Raw genomic sequence first — 22829 nt, 5'->3', positions numbered from 1 at the left:
CAAGAGAACTGGCAAATGTCTGTGGAGAGAAAACTCTCCAAAACACTCAAGGTGACTTAGGTTTAGCCACAAAAATTTCAAGATTCAGCCCTATAGTATAATCCTGTGTGATAGCTTGTGCTTACAGTTTGTCAATCCTTTTTGTTACAGTCCTCATAATAGCACACACACATACTTACCTGCTATGCCATTATTCTTTGCCATTTCTCCAAATCCTGCACTTGATGTTATAATCTTCAAATATACTGCCTCAGTGACCTCAATCCCAGATATTGCACAGAATTGGAGACCAGAGTTCACATCCAGAGTGCCGGTAGGGATGATTTATGGAGCCGATTATCTCTGGAAAAATAGAGACTTTGTCCATTCTTGTCTCACAGCAGATGGCTTTTTTTTAATTGCTACAGTAGAAAATACCTAACAGGCTTGCAAATGTTAAGTAATACTTTGAATAATGGAAAGTTGTCTGTGACTTTAGAACAAATTGCAACAAGTCCATTGGCCAAGCATCAGTTTTGTCAAGTTTCTTGATGAGTTTTCACCACAAAGTTGAGAGAGATCTGTCATACCTTACCAACTCACCTCATTTATTACCTACCTCATCCTATGCATCTCCTCACCCAATTCTAGCCCCATCTTATCATGCGTCATTCCCAGAACTTTGTCTCACTGCCAGGAAATCCTGGAATTGACTGGCATCCCTGGCACCATCTTTAAAGTGTTGTTATGCACCCAGACAAGCACTAGTAGTCCTGAGCTGCCCTGCACTGTTCTAGACGTTTGACTTTGACATGGTGGGAAAGGAGAAATTGGTGCTCCCCATTGCGAGTTCAGATCTGGAGGTCCTGCTGGATGTGTTGGTGTAGATGCTGAATATCTTCTTACCCCAGAAACATCAGGAGAGATCATGAGAGCAGATAATGCTAGCTGAGTGCGAGGTTGCCTGCTGAGCCAGTACAGTTTCAGCCTTGCAGAGGAACGGTATGTAGTAAGAAGATCAATTACCCTCTTCATTCTGCCAACATAAGTGTCACTACTTTCTTTCCGATAGCTCACACTATCTCTTCTACTGTATCCAACACCCACCAAAACTCATTCTCATTATGGCCTTCAACATCATCGCTCTCTCCCAACCAAACCTCAGAAAGCATCAACCACGCATGCCCTCTGCACATGGAACAACTCCTCAACTGTAACTACAGTAGTAGCCGTACCTCCTACTTTCATCTCCAGTCGTCCTCTTATTTCAGAAGGAAAACAGCCGGTAACAAGGCAGAAAGCATCAAGACAAGTGGTGGCTACCCAATATTCGGCTCATTACACCTTGTGAGGGGTGCATCCTGACTCTGACCACCCCATTTGGCTGCCTGACCACATCCAAGCCCCAAGACTAATACTGGAGGCCATTCTTAGCTTACTTGCTAATGTATTTTTCACCAGCCATTAGAGTGTATGACCATAATATGGTTGATTCAATTCGAGCAATCCTGTTAGCATAATTAGTTTTGTTCAAATTGAGAATGCAATGTTTGTGGAACCGTGGAAATACCACTCACAAATATGATTTTTGCTCAAACACTTCAGTGGTAGGCCATATTTAGTCTCTGTTATAAATAGCTTACAATTCCGACTCATTTTATTTCATTACAGGGAAACAATCACCTTTTGTATCACTTACCTCTTCAGATTACTGCTGCCATCTGCAGAAGCTGTCTGTTGAATCAAATGCAGAATCTACACGTGGAGATAAAATGGCAACAGGTAAAAACTGTGCACAACTTCTATTACATAATTGCTAGATGCATTTCTACCCTTCTAAATATCATATTAAATATATAAATTATTTTAAAACATTGGTTACATTTGTAATCGATTCCAATTGGTGACCTGAGCTTGTCTAACTATCCTTGAAAATCCTTTACATTTTCATGATATGTTTTCACTAACAAAGGTGGGTTTTTTTTTTGCCACAGCTAAAGCCAGTGCCCAGATAGAGTATCAATCCTTGGAAACGAAGTCAAGCTAGTTGTTTAAAATGGGCCTGCTCTCCTGATTGTTTTCAAAACATAGTGAAACCAAATTCCTAATTGCACCATTTTAAAAAATCCCTGGCCACTGATCACTTCCCTATTAAGTCCTAATTATTGCAGTTTCCATTTATTAGCTGAGGTCTGATAAAACCAAGCACAGGCCAACCCCTCAGTAGCACTTTGCATCAGAAAATTAATGGAGAAATACAGTCACTGAAGCAAGACTGAATCATGATGCCAGTGGCCAATTCAGGGCTTCTGAATTCTGTCAGCTGGGAGGCCTCTAAGATTCTTCCTCTTTCTGGTTGTAATAAATGATAAAGTAAGACATTTTGATAAATTAATACTAAACTGCATTTTAGGTAGGTGGGAGCATCAGTCTGGATCACAGTCATTGGACCTCAACACAAGTTGTGAAGAATATTCTCTGGGATCATCTGTGGAACAAGAATTTCCCAAAGGTAAGATACATATACAGATATTTGTATAACACATAACCCTGTGTTTCACTGACAATATTTCCAATATTATTGTAGCACTGTAATAATAGGAAGTTCAGTAATGATGAAGTCAGAGTAACGTCAGAATCTGAGGCATAAATTGCACACAACATACCTCTATTGAAACACCTTTACGCACAACAGAAGTTATGTTGCAAGACCTAACAGAAGAGGCCTTCAGGCAGTTATGAAAGCAATGGAGATCAGAATAATAATTCCTTCCATATAATTACTCCTTATGATGTTTAAGCTGGGTAAGAAGCTTCAAGCAGCACTGTTAATAGTCATGACTGACAATGATTATGCTTTCAGCCACTGGAAAGTCAGTTGCAGATGACTCTAAAAGTTCCCACATGTTGATTGTAGTTCTATTCAGTGCTGATGCATGACTGTAAAGATAGGAACAGAAGAGTGCCTTTTAATGTCTCAAGCCTATTCCACTATTAAGCTAACTTACATTAGAATGATATCATCTTGTTATCTCTTCATACTTTTACCTAGGAAATACCTGTCAAGATTGGTAAAGAAAATTTCAACTGACTCAGCATCCACAGTCCTTTGTGTGAATGAATGTGATGTTCAAGCACAGTATGAAGATATAACTTAAACCCCAAATATCCCCAAGTAAATACAATACTAAAAATACAAAGTATGATAGCTAATTGGCCCAGAAAGCCAAGAGTGCAATTGAGATATTGGAAGTTGAAAGAGCAAATATTAAATGAAGGCTAAATACCTACCAGTTCCAATACATATAGGCCATATTGGTAGTTTATGATTAAGTTTGCTTATAAACTCACTTTTTCTCCAGTTAAAATACAATCTTTCTGTTTGAACAGCTGCAACCTTCATGCAAAGGCATGTATGTGAAGCTTTGAAAGAATAGCTTCAGGGAAGTGCTCAGCATACAACATCAGTCATTGCTTAAAAGAGGAGGGCAATTTATTTTTGTTGAATGCACAATTGGCACAGATGTTTGGACTAATTAAATCCTGGCAAGCCTTACTTGGGCAAGCTTTTTGGTATGAATCTATTTTGTCACCTCCTCCACATCTTTTAGCTGTTTTAGATATGACTTTATTCTGTCTCGCTGTTCTCTGGTTGGTTCTCCAAAAAGGGTGTACAGTGAGGCCTGAAAAAAATCTCTTCTCTTACTACTTATCAGAAGAAATTCTAAAACATCTGGAAATGAATGTCCTCTATATTTGTAGTGAGCCATCAACAAAAGTTGGTACAAGAAAAATCAGTTTTCATTTCTCTTCAAACGGCATGTTATCTAATCAGCAAAAGTGAATCATGAACAATGAAGTGTACTCCCATTCCTATCTGGATTAATCCGAATGTTACACAGCTCAAAATGAGAGAATTTACTGCAGCAGATTTTGTTCTTATTCTTTCATGGGATTTGAGTATTTCTGGCAAGACTGACATTTGTCCCTAATACTCTTGGAAAAGTAATGGCAAGTCACCTTCTTGAACAACTGCAATCTTGTGAAATGAATAATTTAAATAGAAAAAACAAAGTATTTACATACATTTGAAATATTTGTGCTTATTTTCAAATTGTTGTGCTTCAGCATAATTTGTAGAACAGTTTTGTGAAAACCATCCTCCATTGAAATAATTTGTTTTCTTTTTCAGACGTGACATTGTCATATTGTGTTATCAGACAAAGATCTGGAGTTTGTGATTCTGAGCTTCAGGAGAGTGCAAGAAGGAGGTTGTGCATTCTAGAGAGTGAAAACAAGGATATTGTAGCGTTGTTTAATGTAAGCCAATTGCCTATATATGAAACGTGTTACTTTTGAATTTCTCCAACCAAATTTCTGCCTCTCCCACAATGCTAACAAAATGCAAGGACAACCTTATTGAGATTGTAACCTTGCTGTAAAATCCATCCTCAATTTCTCCCCAGTTTCAACATGATTAATCTCCTCCAAACCTTCCATTTTGATCTCCTGCTGTCTGGCACTGCTGTTGCTCAGACTATTCAATCACAGCTGGAACATCTTCAACAATGGCTTATCTTGAATTTCCCTAGTATCACTTTTGACCATTTCTCATTCCCCATCTACCTAATGTCTCTGGAGAGCTCAACCAACAACATCAGGTCCCTTTCCAACATGTAATGACAACAACCAGTTCCACTCCTCCAACACACTGGTTGACTTGTTCATTCTATTTGAGTTGTTGTGACTCAACCAACACTGGGAATCCAAATTCCTCCAGCAAAATAGTAGGAAATCTGAAGTCATCAAATTTGACCTCTTCCCTGAATTCTACAGCAGGAAACCAACTCTATTTCTTTTCAATCGCTATCTCAAGTGTACACATTTTATTCAAATTCTCAGCATTGTGTGTGACCCTGTACTGATTGGCTGACTCCACAATACTCGGTATTTTAAATATTATCTGCTTCTAGCTTTATAACATCATTCACCTTTTCTCCTGCCTCAGCTTATTTGTGCATCCATGTCTTTAAAATCTTGATAAGATTACTCTAAAGTAGTCCCAGTTAGTTCCCATTCTTCAAAATGATAATATTCTGCTCATGAAAAGCCCAACCTTACATTATTTCATATTGATCTAACTTGTCCATCACCTCTGGCCTTGTTTGCTTATATTGACTCTTGGTGCCCAATGTTTCAATCTTCTGATACTTGTGTTTAATTACCTCCATTGCACTTTTTATTTACTCATGGGATGTTTGTGTCATTGGCTAGGCTAGAATTTATTGTCTGTCCCTATTTGCCCTTGAGATGGTGATGGTGAACTACTCCAGTTAAATGTGCTGTATGAAGACCCATGATGCCCGTCGGGATGGAGTTCCAGGATTTTGACCCAGTAAGAGTGAAGGAACGGCAATATATTTCTAAGTGTGCTTGGACGGGAACTTGCAGGCAGTTGTATGCCCATACATCTCCACCTCTTGTCCATCTAGATAAAAGTGGCCATGCTATCTAAGGATTTTGGTGAATTTCTGTGGTGCATCTTGTAGATAGTAAACATTGCCACTACTGAACATTGGTGGTGGAAGGATGGTGCAAGGCTTCCTTGTCTTTGATGGTGTCAAGCTTCTTGAGTGCTGTTGGAGCTGCACCCATCCAGGCAATTGAGGAGTATTCCATTACACTCCAGATTTGTTTCTTGTAGATGGTTGAAAGGCTTTGCAGAGCCAGGAGGTGAGTCAGTTGCTGCAGTATTCCCAACCTCTGACCTGCTCTGGTAGTCACTGTGAGTTCAGTTGAGTTTCTGGTCAATAGTAACCCCAGGATATTGTTAGTGGAGGATTCAGTGATGATAATGCCATTGAATGTCAAGGGGCAGTATTTAGTTGATTTTTTTAGTAGTGATGGACACTGCCTGGCATTTAGGCAATGAGAATGTTAATTGCTACTTGTCAGACCAAACCTGGATGATGTCCAGATCTCGTTGCATTTGAACATGCATTTGCTTCAGTATCTGAGGAGTTGTGAATAATGTTGAACATTTTGCAATCATTAGCCAATGTTTCCACTTCTCACTTGATGGAGGGAAGGTCATTGAAGCAGCTGAAGATGGTTGGGCCTAGAACAGTACCATGAGGAACTCCTGCAGAGATGTCCTGGAGCTGAGATGACTGACCTCTTTTGTCCATGTTTGAACCAAAGCTGGAATGAGGTCAGAGCTGAGACTCTGATGGAACCCAGACTGGGTGTTGCTGAGCAGGTGCTGCTTGATATTATTGTTAATGACACCTGCCATGTCTTTACTGACCATCAAGGGGAGAGTGATGGACTGATAATTGGTCAGGTTGGATTTGTTCCTGTCTTTTGCATACATGACAAACCTGGCAATTTTCCACATTATTGGGTTGATGCCTTTGTTGTAAATGTATTTGGAAGAGCTTGGCTTTGGGAGTGGTAAACTCTTGAGCAGAATTCATCAGTACTACTGCCAGTATGTTGTCATGGCTCATGCCCTTTCATATGCCAATGCCTCCAAACATTTCTTGATATCATGTGGAATGAATTGAACTGACAGGAGACTGGCTTTTGTGATGCTGTAGACCACTGGAAGAAGCTGAGCTGGACCATTCACTTGACATTAATGGCTCAAGATTGCTGCAAACGTCTATTTGCACTGGTGTATTGGTCTCTCTCATCATTGAGGATGGAGATAGTGTGGAACCTTTTCTTCCAATGAGTTGCTTAATAGTCCTTGTGCTTACTTACCCCTGTGATACTATCCAGCAGCACAAAACACCCAACATGTGAATTCTCCATTCATCTCTCTGTGGTGTTTAGGCATCCCGTCTTCCATCCTTCTCACCAATGGGCAATGGAAGGCAGGAAACACAGTGCATTCAGCAATCAGAGACTCTCTCAAGGAGGGATTCAGAGGGTAAATATCAACCTCTTGCTTGGCTTTCCCTAATGCCAAAAGTTTGATTAAGCTTTTAGCCACCTCACCTAATACCTCCTCTGCTTTACTATTTCATGTTTTTTCTTATCTATGAAGTGATACTGGACTTTGTCCTGATTGCTGTTTGTGAAATCAATGGATGTCACTGCATTTCAAAATAGGTAAAACTCAGTTCTTAAAATAGGTTCTTATATTGCAATGCACATTTATTAAGAGAAGTTCCAGAAGGGAATTCCAGAGCTTAGAACCTAGGCATCCATAGAATGGTGGAGCAAATAAGAGTGTAATGATTGAAATGTCAGTATTAAAGGAGCACAGAAAATCTTGGAGGCTTGGAGACTGGAGCGATAAAAGAAATGGTGAGGAAAAGACCAGTAAAGGTATGGAAAACAAAGATGAGAACTTGAAAATTGAGACACTGATTAAATAGGGTCAATATGATTCAGCAAGCATGTGGACATCTGTGAACTGGATGTGTTAAGACACTCATGGCAGTAATTGGATCATATTAAGGATAAGATCTGGTCAAGACACTGTGATAGTCGATAGCCAAGAGGTAATAAATGCATAGTTGAGGGGTTCAACAGTAGATGAACTAAACCAGGATGAGTTAAGTATGTTATAATTGTCTGAAAGGTGGAAAAAGATGGTCTCGGTGAAATCATAGACCTAGAATTGGAGGATTATTTCAAAGAGATTGTGACCACAGAAACCCGTAGTATTGATTTGAAAACCAAAAATAGTTATTCAACACTCCCTTTGAAAAATATCGACTATCTTACCTTCTCATAAATCAATTAGTCAGTCACAGGAGATGGAAGTCCCATTGAGAAAACCTTTGATCCCCTTCACCTTTCATAATCTTGTTCAAATAAACAGGGATATTGGGGTTAAAAAACTCCTCTTCAAAAAATGTCAGTAGTTAAAAGAGTTCAATCACACAAGGCAAATCTCTCAAATCCCTTTTGTATTGGAGAGTAAACAGACCACTGCCATGCTGAGTCTTAACCATTCTGAGTTCCACCAAGCATTGGCCAACTGACAAACCAGATGCATGTCAATCTGTTCAGCCTGCTTCTGTTGCTATAGTTAATACAATAATGAGGGAGTTAGAGGGGCATGGAAGCAAGAGAGGTATATTGGAGGTATGAGAGGCATGAGGGCATGGGAGTTTTGGAGTCATGGGCATAGTGATGAGGGCTAGAGGGCCTAATAGCTATGGGTTGAATTGTGTTCATGTGCTAGTAAATTGAGGTGGGTCTTCTCACCTGCTAGTTTCACCATTCACCCAACTCCATTGTCACTTCAAGTCTGCCCCATGCCCTTCTCTCTGACACAAAAGTAGGTTGTTGGGTCCTCCAGAATGGAAATTTCCCTGTTCTCACATCTCTTTTAAAAAAAATCCCTTACTGTGGAATTACTGGCATTCCTTGGGATGAATATAGAAATGCATAGCTAGCACTGACCAAATACCTTCTAACCACACCTAAATGTTTAAAATACCTTATTTTGCTGTTTGAATTTTTCAGGAATTGTCAGCAAGACTATTGTCCATACTTGCAGAAAAGGATCGCTTTATTCTCACCTTCAAAACTGTAGAAGAAATATGGAAATTTACAACTTATCTTTCCCTAGGTATGGAGATAAATTATATTTGAAGCATCATCAATAGCTAACTTTTACAATAATCATTAATTTTTAGAAAACCATCTAATGGTGACATGCCATAAAGTGCAAATGGAAGGAAACTGGTGATGGAAAGAAAGGTCAAGAATCAACTATTCCCTTCCATTTCAGTAATAGTTCCTTGATGTTTCTTTTATTTCAAGCATTTACCACTGTGGCATCACATAATCTTCTAGAACTGTAATTATGAACAATAAAGAGATTATAAATCTACTATGGAACAAAATATTAAGCATTGAAGGTTTTAAAATTTCAACCTGCTTAATACATTGCTTGAAGAGTTTAATTTTCTTGCAACTCACTTATCCTTATAGTTGTTGACAGTCATGAAATTAATACTATTGTCAGACTTGCTGGAACCATCTGGTCATAGTGGCGATAGTGTGTTAGAATACTCAGGAAATATAAGTTACTGCGGCAACATATACTTTTACATGCATTTGTATTCTGGAACTTTAGATAATGACAATAGAGACGCTAACCTTCTTGTCATCTTATAGCTGACCAGGAGTTTCTCCTGCTCTTACCATTTGCCTGTGTTGGGACAATGTGCAAACTGATAATATGTTTGACAATGCTGTGAATGCAATTTTCTTTGCCATCAAGTCCTGAGGTGGAATTCAGTGGTTCTCAGTGTGATTTGAATCTGTGACAGCAAAAACATGCATTTATTTGCTGTGCTGTTTACAGAATATAGGACAATACCACATCTCTCCCAATTATGTGAATTTATTTGGGAGGTCTGTTTATCAGATTGTCAGCATGCTGCTAACAAGACTGGAAAAAGGTTTGGCAATGTGGAATCAAACCGCTCGACTCTGATTCTGACTCCAACCCCAACAATATTTTGTATAAAACAGTACATTTTCTTTCCAGAATAGTAACATTGCTTGGGCTAAAAATTATTTAAAATTGCTCAAAGAGTTTTATACTAGTCAGCTTTTACTATAGTTACAGCCCTCCATTATGAAAACCTATCAGTGAGCGAGTTTGCTGGGGACATACATATCCAGTTTAGTAGTCAGAAAGACTGACAATTGTGTGCCCTTTAATTTTTCATGTGTGTCTGGACAGGAATGTAAACTTGGAAAAACCACTCCAGTGTTTTGAATTTTGCAGGGATGTATCAAGTATCCTGTTTGAAATTTACACCAAAATATACAGTATTCTTTGTTTGCCAAACACTGGTCTGTTTATGCAACTTGTGAATGTTATCAAACCAACACAGTCTTTCACCACCATTGTAAGATTATCCTTCATACTGGATCTTCAGTTCAGACATTGACTGACCATTACAGAAAGGGCAGAAGAATGAGTGGAGGTTAGGTTAAAATTTCTGTCTGTTGAAATGTGAACGTCTTCAAACATTAATGTAACCATTTTTCTATCCATTCAAATATATTCTCTTCAAATCCTGCCTGATCTACTGAGTGTTACCAGCACTTTCTGTATTTATTTCAAATATCCAGCATTTCTAGTGAATGACAGTGTAAAAACAGCTTTCAACTCAGAAGATTTTAGTTGTTAGGAAAACTGGAACCTTTTTTTTAATTTGGACCAACCTAAAAAAATCAGGAATATGATGTAATTATTTGCCAGCTGAACAGTATTTCTGGCTTACAGAATGTCAATTCATCCTCATACAATAATCCTGCTGTCTGAGGGGGAAATGCTGACAAAATAGTCCTTTCAGTAGTATAATCTGTAAATAAAACAAACTAGCTAAAAATATTTTGACAAGGGTTGTGCCTGAAATATAAATAGGCTGGCATCCCTACAGTTGCTGGCTGACCAACTGGGAGTTTACAGACTTTTCATTTGTTTCAAATTTCCAGAATATCTTTTTTTTGCATTACATTTAGAATCACTTTAATAATGGCTCAAGTAATCAAGGAAATAACTAAGCCATTTAAATTAGGAAGCTTCCAGATCTGTTTTTGAATTTGCAGGAAATTATTTGATTTAATCAGAGGAATATGCAAATGGTGCTACAATTCTTGTTGCATATTTGCTATTTTCCATGTTTTCATTCTGTCTCAAATTACTTGTTTGGTTGTTTGCTTGTATTTGTTTCTCTCACTTTCGTTCTGTGCTCTCTTACTCTATCTGTCTTATTTAATTTCCTTTCTCCTTTTTGCTTCTCTTTCTCTTTCTCTATTATTTGCTCACACTATCTCACATACACAGTTAATTACTGGATGATTTGTCACAAACACATGTGGATCCTTACACATCAGTTAACACCCAGTATACTTCCTTTCTAATGTTGATGCTGTTAGCCTTGAGGATTATGGTACTCTGCTCATTTGCCCCTTTTGTTTATTAGGCTGTACACCTGTTTGTTTCTGAGTGATATATGTATGGCAGATTTACCTGTCACTTTGCTGGATATGGTGGTATACACAGACTGCAACTAATTAGTGTTTATATTACATTTCAGTCCAAACATGTCGTTCTTTGGCTCAAATGGGAAGCAAAACTGTTTTATTGTGGCTAATTCTTTATCACAGGGATGTCTAATATTTTGCAAATGTAAATGCAACAAACAATGAGGGCCTGTACATTAATACTGCAATGCCAGCTCAATATTTGCAGCAAATGTGAGCACAGTTGTACAGAGACAAAAGAGGGAGGGGGAAAAATCACATTAGTCAGAAAGTGAATACATGTAGACAGACATTGTGGACTGCCTCCTATTTAGCTGTAATTTCCTCCAAGATGAAGAGTTTTCTGAAATCCACAATTTAAGATCACACAAAACATTGCCTTTGGTTTGCATTAATAGATAGTACTATGAATGGAACCTCAGGATGAACTAGTGTGGTTGAAAGGAGGGGAAACATAATGAGCTGCCTACTCCAATTTTGCTTGCACAGTATTGTTTTTGTGAAAAAAGTATGTCCAAAGTTGTGTACATTAGGTGGATTGGCCATGCTAAATTGTGCAGTGTCCAGGGATGTGTAGACTAGGTAGATTAGCGATGGGAAATGCTGGGTTACAGAGATAGGGTAGAGGGTGTGGGTCTGGGTAGGATGCTGTTCGGGGGGGTCAGTGTTAACCTGATGGGCTAAATGGCCTGTTTCCACACTAACGAGATTCTATGAATTGCCGCAGGTGCTAAAAATCTGCTGAAAGATCGCTATCCTGACACATAACTCTCATGACTGTGTGTCTGTGGCCATGCTTGCTGAGTATTTCCAGCATTTTGTTTTTGCTTAAATTTCACTTTTTTTTTATAACAACAATGCATACATCAAGTGACAACCTCCCCCCCCCCCCCCCCAGGTTTTAACTCTGTTGTTAATATTTTTGTTCTCATAGGGTTTGTTGGGCGATGTTTGGAGAACTTGTTGTTTGATCAACACCTCTGGTTGAACGTTTCTCTTGTGGAAGATGTAAAGATTCAAGTTGAAGTGAATGAAGCTGATTTATCAATGATGTATCTGGATCTTTTATTACAGGAAGGTAAGGTAATAACAGATGAAAGTATTGGACCAGGAATGCAGACTAATTCATAAAATTGGATTTGCACGTTTGGTAAATTCGAATTCCGAGCCGTTGCTATAACATTTTTGGATCTCTTTCTTCATTTGGGGTTTAAGCTGAATTGTATGTTTAATATGCAGGCTTACACTTGCAAACTCTTTCCAGGAGCAGGAAGGCACAGAATTAACTGATCCACTGCATACTGAGTTTTCCCAAGATTGAAGTCAGCCATTTTGAAAAGGCATTCTCCACACTTGTAAAGTTGAGCTGAAGCAGCCATTTGCCCTTATGTTAGCAGTAATTTTGTACAAGTAACATTTACTTGGGAATCATTTGATGCTACTGAGCAAGATTTGAGCTCGGGCAATGCTATCTTGGCAAAACTGACTATTAGTTAAAAGCTGAAATTGTGCCTGTTTGTGCTGGGGTGCAGTTTCCAGAATCCAGGGAAGTGTAATCCCAGGATAGGAATGTGATTAACTGAACGTGAATGCTTATTGAATTAGTCCATGAGGATGTTTCAAGGCTGGATCATCAAAATATAGAATTGTACTATTTTAAAAATTCATTCACGGGATGTTGGTGTCACTGCCTAGGCCAGCATTTATTGCCCAAACCCAACTGCCCAGAGGGCCATTAAGAGTCAACCTCATTGCTGTGGATCTGGAGTCACGTGTGGGCTAGACCTGATAAGGATGACAATTTATTTCCTTAAATGATTAGTGAACCAGATGGATTATGTGACATGTTCATGAGACTTGATGGCCAACCAGGATACCATATCAAGAGGAGTTGCTGAGAAATCCGTTGGTTCTGATCGGATTTGCTATAGGGTGTGCTATGCTGTTCAATCACAGTTTATTACCTGCACTCTCTTCAGGTTAATTCCGGATATTAGAATACAAGTTATATGTATATATAATGTAGCCTGTACCACCATTCTAACTTTATATATTAATGTTTATTATTGTTCAAAACCATGGAATCTTGCAGCTTTATTCTCATAGCAGGTACCTGGATCTCTGTTTTTGTCTACTTTAAAATCAAAAGGTTATTGTCCCTTAGAATGGTTGTCATAAATTTGGCAGTCTGGTTCAGGATCATAGACTGTTCCACTACTTTAGTGGTCCTAATTTGTGTCCAGTGGGATACCGAGGGAGGAAATGTAAATTGTGCTAATTAGTGTGGCAGGTGCTTTTGGGGGAGTCCAGCTTGAGTAACAGTGTCTGCCCTCGAAGGATTATACATTTTCAAACTTGTGCTCAGTGCTTGCTTTGCTCTGTAATACATTTCTGATGCTTGAGTTCTGGCTTTCCTGGAGTGACAGCCAGAGTATTTATGGCCACAGGTCTGGACAGTTAGGATGCAAAGTGGGTGATCTAGTCTTGTCCACACTCCCTACCAGGCAGACATAGGCTCACTAAAGGACGACGTGAGTCTGCAATGTTCAGAATACTCTCAAAGGGTCTAAAAGATGTAGCGGGGAAAATTCAAGCACCGGGTGGGAAGGACACCAATTGGAGGAAAGATAATTTCACCTACCCCCTCCCATCCCTTCCCATCCCCTCATAATTGGAATCAATGAGGAGTTGATCTTTCAATGACTGGCTTTTTCTCTCCTAGGCTTGTTGCTGATAGTATCACTATTAGATCTATTCTGTAGGAACCAGGAGAGAGAAACAAGCAGCTCTGAAAGACGTGCTGGTAGTGACGGAGTTGCCTTTTGCCAATGGCCTTAGTTTTGAACTGAGAATTTTTTGTCCAGACCTTGCAGGTGTTATGGACTAGGCCAGACCTCTCAAAACATTCTTAAGCAAGCAGCTCCAGACCATAATTTTGCAACTTGGTTCGGTAAGTTTACAGTGAAAATTACCCAGAGTAAGATAGCTAGGTTGAGTACTAGATTTTAAAACAGACAAAAATGTATTCAAAGAATTACCCAATGAAACATCAAGAATAAAGAACCCTGACAGAACTCAGCATATCAAACTAGACTTAGTTATGCTGTTCCGAATATACACAACAGTCCCAATAAGTAAACTCCCTTTAAAACCCAGTATAAATGGAGCACATGCTTACCAGTTGAATTTGAAGGGCAGAAAGAGAGAGAGAGTTTCCACACAGCTCCCTGTTGAACTTGTCACCAGGTCAGACTGAACTAAACTACTCAGCTAGAGAGCTGACCACTCCCCTTTCGTTATACAGGTCACTTCTCAAACATGACCACTTTGGCCTGAAGTCTCATCTGTTTACATGTATAGGAAAGGCCTCTTAAAATCCTTTTCATCTCTAAATTAAACCAGACTGATTGGAGCCTCGCCCGGTTTATTGCCCCTCTGAGAAAAATCAAGGATAGATTCTCCTTGAGCCAAGGAACAGCTTTAGGGAAAAGAAAGGCTAACTTTGTGACACAGGGGATATAAAGGCCTCATAAGAGGTATGTGGAATCATGGACTGATTACAAGAAGGTATGGAGTGAATATAGGGATTGTGAACAGATACGTAGGATGTGTTGGATGTTTTTATGGAGCATATAAATGATTTTGAGGTGAACTGCAATCTGTCAGACTTTCTAACTAGTCTGCCTCCACATCCGCATTTCTTTTGCAGTGGACTGCAATGTGTGAAAACTGATATGTCCTCAACCATGTCTCTTGGAGAGCAGAAATATGGTGGAAAGGGGTTCTTGAGTCAACTCACATTTTGGAATCAGCAAAAAGGTGCAACCTAGGTTTTCCCATCCCTAATTGTGAATCTTTTGTTACATATTCTTTATCATGCCAGGGTCGAGAATTCCTGAATTGAGTCTACATGATTCTTAAGGGGGAAGGAGAGCAGCCAGAAGTCGTAGTGCACATCGGTACCAATGGCATAGCTAGAAAAAGGGCTGATGACCTAAAAACTGAATATAGGGAGTTAGGTTGGAAGTTAAAAGGCAGGACAGGCAGAGTAATAATCTCAGGATTGCTACCAGTGCCACGGGCTAGTGAGACTAGGAACGGAGAGTGAGTGCAGATGAACATATCTGCGGGGCTGGTATAAGAGAGATGGCTTCGGATGTGTGGATCATTGGGATACCTTCTGGGGAAGGTGGGACCCATACAAGAAGGGCGGATTTCACCTGATCTGGAGGGACACCAATATCCTGTGCTGGAAGTTAGCTAGAGTCCTTCTGAAGTGTTTAAACTAGTTTGGCAGGAGGGTGAGAACTGGAGCAATGAATCTGAGGATCGAGTAACTAGTAAACAGCCAGATACAGCATGCAGAGAGTCTGTGAGGAGTGATAGGCACTTGATAGGGCGAATGTGCAGTCAGTGTGATGGGTTGAAATATGTCTATTTTAACTCAAGAAGTATCAGGAATAAGAGTGGTGAACTCAGAGCATGGATCAGTACTTGGAACTGTGATGTTGTGGCCATTTCAGAGACTTGAATATCACGGGCAGGAATGGTTGTTGGATGTTCCAGGGTTTAGATGTTTCAAAAGTAATAAGTGTGTAGGTAAAAAAGGTGGGGAGCGGCATTGCTAATCAGGGATAGTATAACAGCTGCATAAAGGGATGTTGTCAGGGAGGATTTGTCTACTGACTTATTATGGGTGGAAGTCAGAAACAGGAAAGGAGCAGTCACTTCACTAGAAGTTTTCTACAGACTCCCCAGTAGCAACAGACACATTGAGGAGCAGATTGGGAGGCAGATTTTGGAAGGGTGCAGAAATAACAGGATTGTTATCATGGGTGACTTTAACTTCCCTAATATTGATTGGAACCTCCTTAGTTCAAATAGTTTGGATGCAGCAGTTTTTGTCAGGTGTGTCCACGAAGGATTCTTGATTCACTATGTAGATAGGCCAATAAGAGGGGAGGCCATATTGGATTTGGTGCTTGGCAATGAACCATGCCAGGTGTCAGATCTCTCTGTGGGAGAACATTTTGGTAATAGTGATCACAACTCCATGACCTTTGCTATACTCATGGAGAAGGATAGGTGCAGATAGCAGAAATGTGGAGGTTGTTTGGGAAGCACTTGCTGATTAGTGCTGGACAGGTTTATCCCACTGAGGCAAGGAAGGGATGGTCGGGTGATGAAACCTTGGGTGACAAGGGATATGGAAAATCTCTAAGAGGAGGAAGGAAGCTTACTTAAGGTTGAGGAGGCAAGGATCAGACAGGGCTTTAGAGGGTTACAAGCTAGCCAGGAAGGAACTGAAGAATGGACTTAAGAGAGCTAGAAGGGGGCATGAAAAAGCTTTAGCAGGTAGGATTTCGAAAAACCCTCAGCTATTCTACAGTTACATGAGGAACAAGAGGATGGCTAGAATGAGTGTAGGGCTGATCAGGGATGGTAGAAAGAACTTGTGTCTGGAGTTAGAGGAGGTAAGGGAGGCCTTTAATGTATACTTTGCTTCAGTATTCACTACTGAGAGGGTACTTGTCATTTATGAGGACAGCGTGATACAGATTGATAGGCTCAAACAGGTTGCTGTTAAGAAGGAGGATGTGCTGAAAATTTTGAAAAATATCAGGATAGATAGGTCCACTGGGCTGGACAGGTTATACCCAAAGTTACTACAGGAAGCAAAGGAAGAGATTGCTGCACACTTGGTGATGATCTTAGTGTCCTCACTGTCCACTGGAGTAGTGCCAGATGATTGGAAAGTGGCAAATGTTGTTCCCTTGTTCAAGAAAGAGAATAGGAATAATGCTGGGAATTACGGACTAGTCAGTCTTACATCTGTGGTGGGCAAATTATTGGAGAGGAATCTGAGAGACAGGATGTATGATTACTTGGAAAACCACAGTTTGATTAAAGATAGTCAACATGGTTTTGTGAGGGCAGGTCATGCCTCACAAGCCTTATTGAATTCTTTGAGGATGTGACAAAACACAATGATAAAGATAGAACAGTGGGTGTGGTGTATATGGATTTTAGCAAGGCATTTGATAAGGTTCCCAATGATTGGCTCATTCAGAAAGGAAGGAGGCATAGAGTACAGGAAAATTTGGCTGTCTGGATACAGAATTAGTTAACCCTTAGAAAACAGAGGGTGGTAGTAGATGGAAAGTATTCAGCCTGGAGCTCAGTTACCAGTGGTGTTCCACAGGGATTTGTTCTGGGACCTCTGCTCTTTGTGATTTTTATAAATTATTTGGATGAGGAAGTGGAAGGGTGGTTTAGTAAGTTTGTTGATGATATGAAGGTTGGTAGAGTGGTGGATATTAGGAGGGCTGTTGTAGGTTGCAACAGAACATTGACAGGATGCAGAACTGGACTGATAATTGGCATATGGAGTTCAACCTGGAAAAGCATAAAGTGATTCAGTTTGAAAGGTGGAATAACAATGCAGAATACAGGGTTGAAGGCAGGATTCTTGGCAATGTGGAGGAACAAAGGGATCTTGGGGTCCATGTCCATAGATCCCTTAAAGTTGCCACCCAAGTTGATAAGGTTGTTAAGAAGGCTTTGGCTTTCATTAGCATGGGGGTTGATTTTAAAAGCCATGAGGTTATGCTGCAGCTGTATAGAGCCCTGGTTAGAACACACTTGGAATATTGTGTTCAGTTCTGGTCGCCTCATTATAGGAAGGATATGGAAGCTTTAGAGAGGATGCAGAGGAGATTTACAAGGTTGCTGCCTGGACTGGAGGAAATGTCTTCTGAAGAAAGGTTGAGGGAGCTAGGGTTTTTCTCATTGGAGTGAAGAAGGATGAAAGGCAACTTGATAGAGATGTATGAGATGATGAGAGGTATGAATAGAGTGAATAGTCAGATACTATTTCTCAGGGCAGAAATGGCTATCATAAGAGGGCATAATTTTAAGATGATCAGAAGAAGGTTTAGGGGAGATATCAGAGGTTGGTTCTTTACACAGGGTGCATGCCAGTGGTGGTAGTAGAGTCAATACATTAGAGACATTTGAGCAACTCTTGGATAGGCACATGGATGGTGGTTAAATGAATGTTATGTAGGTTAGTTTGATCTTAGAATAGGATAAAAGGTCAACACATCGAAAAGGGCTGAAGGGTCTGTACTGTGCTATACTGTTCTATGTTCTCTGACTTCATATAATTTTATAACCAATAAAGGTGTGACCGTGCTATGGCTATTTCACTCTCGGACAATTCTCTTGCTTCACAATCAGTATCATCTCAAAATTATCAGAGTTTCTTTCTGACTTGAAGTCTTGTTTGAAAAGAATGCATATCAGTGAAGCAGATATGGAGATCAATGCGCTCGATTTAGTATTTGTTCCTGTTGAGTGAATTGCAGGTACTGGCAGCTAGGGTTGAGAACTTGGAATTTAGGGAATCATTTTTACATCAGTCAAATTTTACATCTTTGGTTACAACAAAATTTGCCTTCTAAGATCTTAATGGAATAAAAGTGATTACAGGTACATCATATTATGGAAGAGTCTGAAGAGTCACCAAACTCAAAATGTTAATTCTGCTTTCTTTCCGCAGATGCTGCCAGACCTGCTGAGTTTCTCCAATAATTTCTGATTTCATGTCTTCTCAATCTGAAACCTCATTGCAGGATTTGAGGTGTCACTTTGTTATTTCAGGTTCAGTGTATTGGAATAGAGTTTGAAGTGTTTAACAATTTTTTAAAAAATTCATGCAGCAGTTCCTCCATATCACAGTTCGCACAACTGTTGATTGAGGATTTACTCAAAATTGCAGCAAATTGACAGTTTGCTAGGACCTAAAAAGAGTAGAATTGTATTAGAGCTTGCATTTTACAATATCCAGAGCTTTCACCAGTCGCTGAATCAGAACATTGTGCTGTCCTAAGGTTCATTAACGACCTTCATTCTGCGATGTTATTTTTGGGCTGACTCTAAACGATAACAAGGACAGACTAAGCCACGGATTGATTTAATAATCAAATTCACAGTATATAGGAGCCAAATAAAAATACTTTGGACAAACATATCTCTTTCTTATGACCTAATTGATTACTAAAAAGATAATTTTGTATGCACTGTCAGGAAGCATGATGTACCAAGCCCAGCATTGGATTGATTAACAAGGTTTCAGCATCACCCACCATTTCTTTTGTGGTAAAAACTTTTGTCATCATTTTAACTTCAGGCATGGTGTAAATTACTGACATTTATTTTGCTGGTGAAAGGACTTAAACAATCATAAGGCGCCTTTACTGGCCAATGTTCAGGGACTGCTGCACCTTGCTCTGGAATGCTGATAAGGAGGACCTTACTTACTCCACTTCAATCAGCACAAGAAGACTGTGTCACATCGTCCTTCCTGCTTGTATTGTTTCATGTACTTTGACATAGTTAAGTTCCAAGAAATTTTGCTTTAAGATCACATGACCAAAACCAGTGTAGTTAAGGTAGATTTTTGATTGAGTAAAGATCTTCAACATATGTAATTGGCCTCATCCATTGCTGCTTTCAAATTTGGTATGAAACTTTTTTGTGAAAAGCAATTGTAAATACTATTTCACTTTTATGTAAAGTTATTATAGTCCAGAGGGCCATAGGGCTGCTCTCTCATTGGAGAGAGTTAATGGATAGTGAGTTTAACCTGAGGGTCACTACGCTTCAGGTGAAAAATGAGGATGTGAAGGCCAGCACCTTCATAAGAACTTCAAAGTTAACTTTCAAAACCATAGAGGTTAAGACGTTTACATCATTTCCTGATGAAGCACTTATGCCCAAAACATCGATTCTCCTTCTCCTCAGATGCTGCCTGACCTGCTGTGCTTTTCCAACACCACACTCTGTCGACCCACATTTACATCAATGGTTGGTATTAATTGACTGTCTTCATAGGCCTGATTATATACAAGGGAGTGAGGATAAAAAATGCAATTGTGCAAAGAAACTCTAGAAAGCCTGATTTGATGGAATCCTTGACCAGTTTAACAGTAGGACCATCTTATGTTGTCATTTATTTTTATTTTGCTTCCCATTCAGTTCCAGGGTGCAATATTAAATAGGTTTAATAGAGTGAACTTGAGATACCACCCAAAATTCAAGGAATTGTGTGCATTTGCTGAGAAACATGCTCCACAGATTTTAATATTTAGCTCCTTAATTGGACCCTCTCCTATCTGCCATGAGGGCTTAATATTGAAACTTATATTTCGATTGTGGCAATTGACAATCCTTTAAGGCTGTCTGAATGTCGCTTTTGATAATAGTTTGAGAGCTTAGTAGTACGTGAGAGCATTTTCATTTGGCACTGTAGGAATAATTCCCCAGTGGGGTACTTACTGGTGAGGCATGATGGAAAATCATAAACTACTGGCCTGACTGGCACTCCTTGTGAATGATATTCTTTGCCAGGGTGCATGACCATGGAATCTGACTTCACTTTACTCAATTATGCTTTCCCTTCTTTAACCTTGTACCGAAACACTTAGCTTTGCTTTTCACTTTGTGTTGAGTAAAGATAAGACTACAAATTTGTTGTGTCTAAATCCCAAAAGCTGATTTACATCCAACTCATTCACACTATATTACTTGTGAACACTTAACTGCACTTCCTTCCAAAGCTCATTTCTGTCGAAGGACATGTATCGCATTAGATTTATGGTTCACGCAGCAGTCAGAAACCTATTCTCAATGCTGGAAATTTAAAGTCCTCTTAGGGCTTAACCAGTATTCACTGGGCAACCCCATGCATTTAAAATGGTTTTGTTAGATTCTCTTGTGCTTCACTGATAAATATGCACAATTTATACTGGGAGTCGTGTTCAACAATATCATGAAGTATATGTTTTAGCTAGGACCATAAAATCCCTACTATGGAAACAGGCCATTTAGCCCAAGTCCACACCGACCCTCTGAAGAGTAACCTATTCAGACCCTTCCCCTACCCAATTACTCTACATTTACCCCTAACTAATGCAGCTAACCTACACATCCTTGAACACTGTGGACAATTTAGCATGGCCAATCCACCTAACCTGCACATTTTTTTTGGATTGTGGGAAGAACTTGGAGCACCCGGAGGTAACCCATGCAGACACGAGGAGAATGAGTAAACTCCACACAGACGGTCACCCGAGGCTAGAATCAAACCTGAGTCCCTGGCACTGTGAGACAGCAATGCTAACCACTGAGTCACCATGCCAGCTGTTGTTTAAAATTTGCAAATGTGACTAAGCAGTGCAGCACACACACTTGCATATGTACAGTATAGTGCCAGTTTAGCTGAATATTTCCCAGTGTTGAAGAGATGTCCTCTGGCCAGTCAGTGATGATGCATTCATTATCCTTTTGCTTTGTTGCATACTCATTACTTTGTATGATCTGCTTATGATGAAGGCTTCCCCTAGCATGCTTATTGTGGTTCAACTTCATTAACCATCAGGAGACTTCTGTTACAGATCATGATCATTTATTCGTACATATAAAAACAGAGTTGGCCTTAACCTTCTAAAACTGAAGTCTGGCAAAACCCACAAGGTCTTATCTCTTACATAGTTTAAATAACATCCTCAACTTCTAATCTGATCAATTGACAACCGAATGTTAGCCAGATGTCACTTATTTCCCACATATATTAGGCAGTATTCGTGTCTACACAAGGCCTTTCCTTATTGTGTTGGTTATGTCAACTCAGTTGCATCCTTTCTTCTATCATTCATTCAGCTGTCCCTTTGCTCTAATCTCATGACTTATCCTGTCTAGAGTATACTTGCTAATGTTCTCTTTATATTTATTTTACCTAAAACACTTCTAACTAAAACTGTGAAACTCCTTTTAACCCCTTCAGCTTCCACCCAACCCCCAGCCCTACTCATTTTGTCCCTTGACCTATTATTATTACAAAGGTATTATCCTTTGTCCTTGTGCTCTGCCCCCCCCCCAGGGATACTGGTCAGGTATTGCGCTTAGGAATGTACTTAGTTATACCATTTTTATAAGTTGGCTCAACAATATGGGCTCATGTCTTATGTGTTTTGGCCCTGCATTATCTGAAATTCTAACTTATCATCTTTGTGGGTGTTTCAAGTGAACCAAGTAGTTAAGAACCATTATCACTGGATGATAACCAAATGTGGATGAAGATCCAAATCCAGCAGCATATCTGCACATTAAATCCCCATTTCTGAAAAGCCTCCTAACTAGGTAGCTATTTGTTTGACCCTGTCAATGCTCAAGCATGAGCATTCTTAGCCCTCAATGGGGTAGGATTTTCATTTCTGATGAAGAGTCATGTCAGGCTTGAAACATGAACTCTGTTTCACTCTCTAGATTTACTGCCAGACCTACAAAATTTCTCTAGCATCCTCTGTGTTTGTTTGCTTTGTGTTGGTCTGCTCTGCACACTACAGGTTCCAAGCAGTGGAGATATCAAACTCAGATTTAATTGGAGATGGGTGAACTTTAATCTCATCAAATATCTCTGCAGATTGTGTATGCATGAAACCCCGGGCCAATCCTAAAGCCACTTTCACAAAAGTTTGAAATGATACACTTGGGGAAGGTCCTCATCTTCAGAGATTTTTAACTTGACAGTGAATTGTCGCTGTTTTGATGAAAATCTGAGCAATGTTTTTCCTCGCATGTCCACCACAGCTATGTTGCTCGATTGATGTCCTAAGATTCCTCATTACCACCAAAAAAGTCATCTGACTTTCCAACAATAGGCATATTGTCAGCTATGGAATAATGCTGATAATTATTTTATGTTGGCAATGGGCCCAGTCCATCTGTTAAATGCAAAACTAGTCTTTGTTGACAAATAG

General features: G+C 39.6%; 1 protein-coding gene across 2 annotated transcripts in view; it reads left to right on the top strand.

Moving 5' to 3' along the window:
• The window catches only part of sh3tc2 (SH3 domain and tetratricopeptide repeats 2), an 84893-nt gene that overhangs the window by 30650 nt on the left and 31414 nt on the right, over positions 1 to 22829 (top strand). Inside the window, exons 3-7 of one of the 2 annotated variants that reach the window (XM_043703810.2) lie at positions 1687 to 1761; positions 2393 to 2491; positions 4172 to 4299; positions 8464 to 8569; positions 11942 to 12085. In XM_043703810.2, the coding sequence (XP_043559745.2) occupies positions 1687 to 1761; positions 2393 to 2491; positions 4172 to 4299; positions 8464 to 8569; positions 11942 to 12085 (552 nt within the window). Of the gene's footprint in view, positions 1 to 1650; positions 1762 to 2392; positions 2492 to 4171; positions 4300 to 8463; positions 8570 to 11941; positions 12086 to 22829 lie in introns of both variants that reach the window. The other variant, XM_043703808.2, reaches the window with a different exon arrangement.

The sequence above is a fragment of the Chiloscyllium plagiosum genome, unplaced genomic scaffold, assembly GCF_037043375.1.
Source record: "Chiloscyllium plagiosum isolate Xiang-an unplaced genomic scaffold, Cpla_swu_hap1 HiC_scaffold_16, whole genome shotgun sequence".
NCBI classification, from domain to species: domain Eukaryota; kingdom Metazoa; phylum Chordata; class Chondrichthyes; order Orectolobiformes; family Hemiscylliidae; genus Chiloscyllium; species Chiloscyllium plagiosum.
Note: the sequence above shows the minus strand (reverse complement) of the source record. Positions and strands in the feature narration are given on the sequence as shown.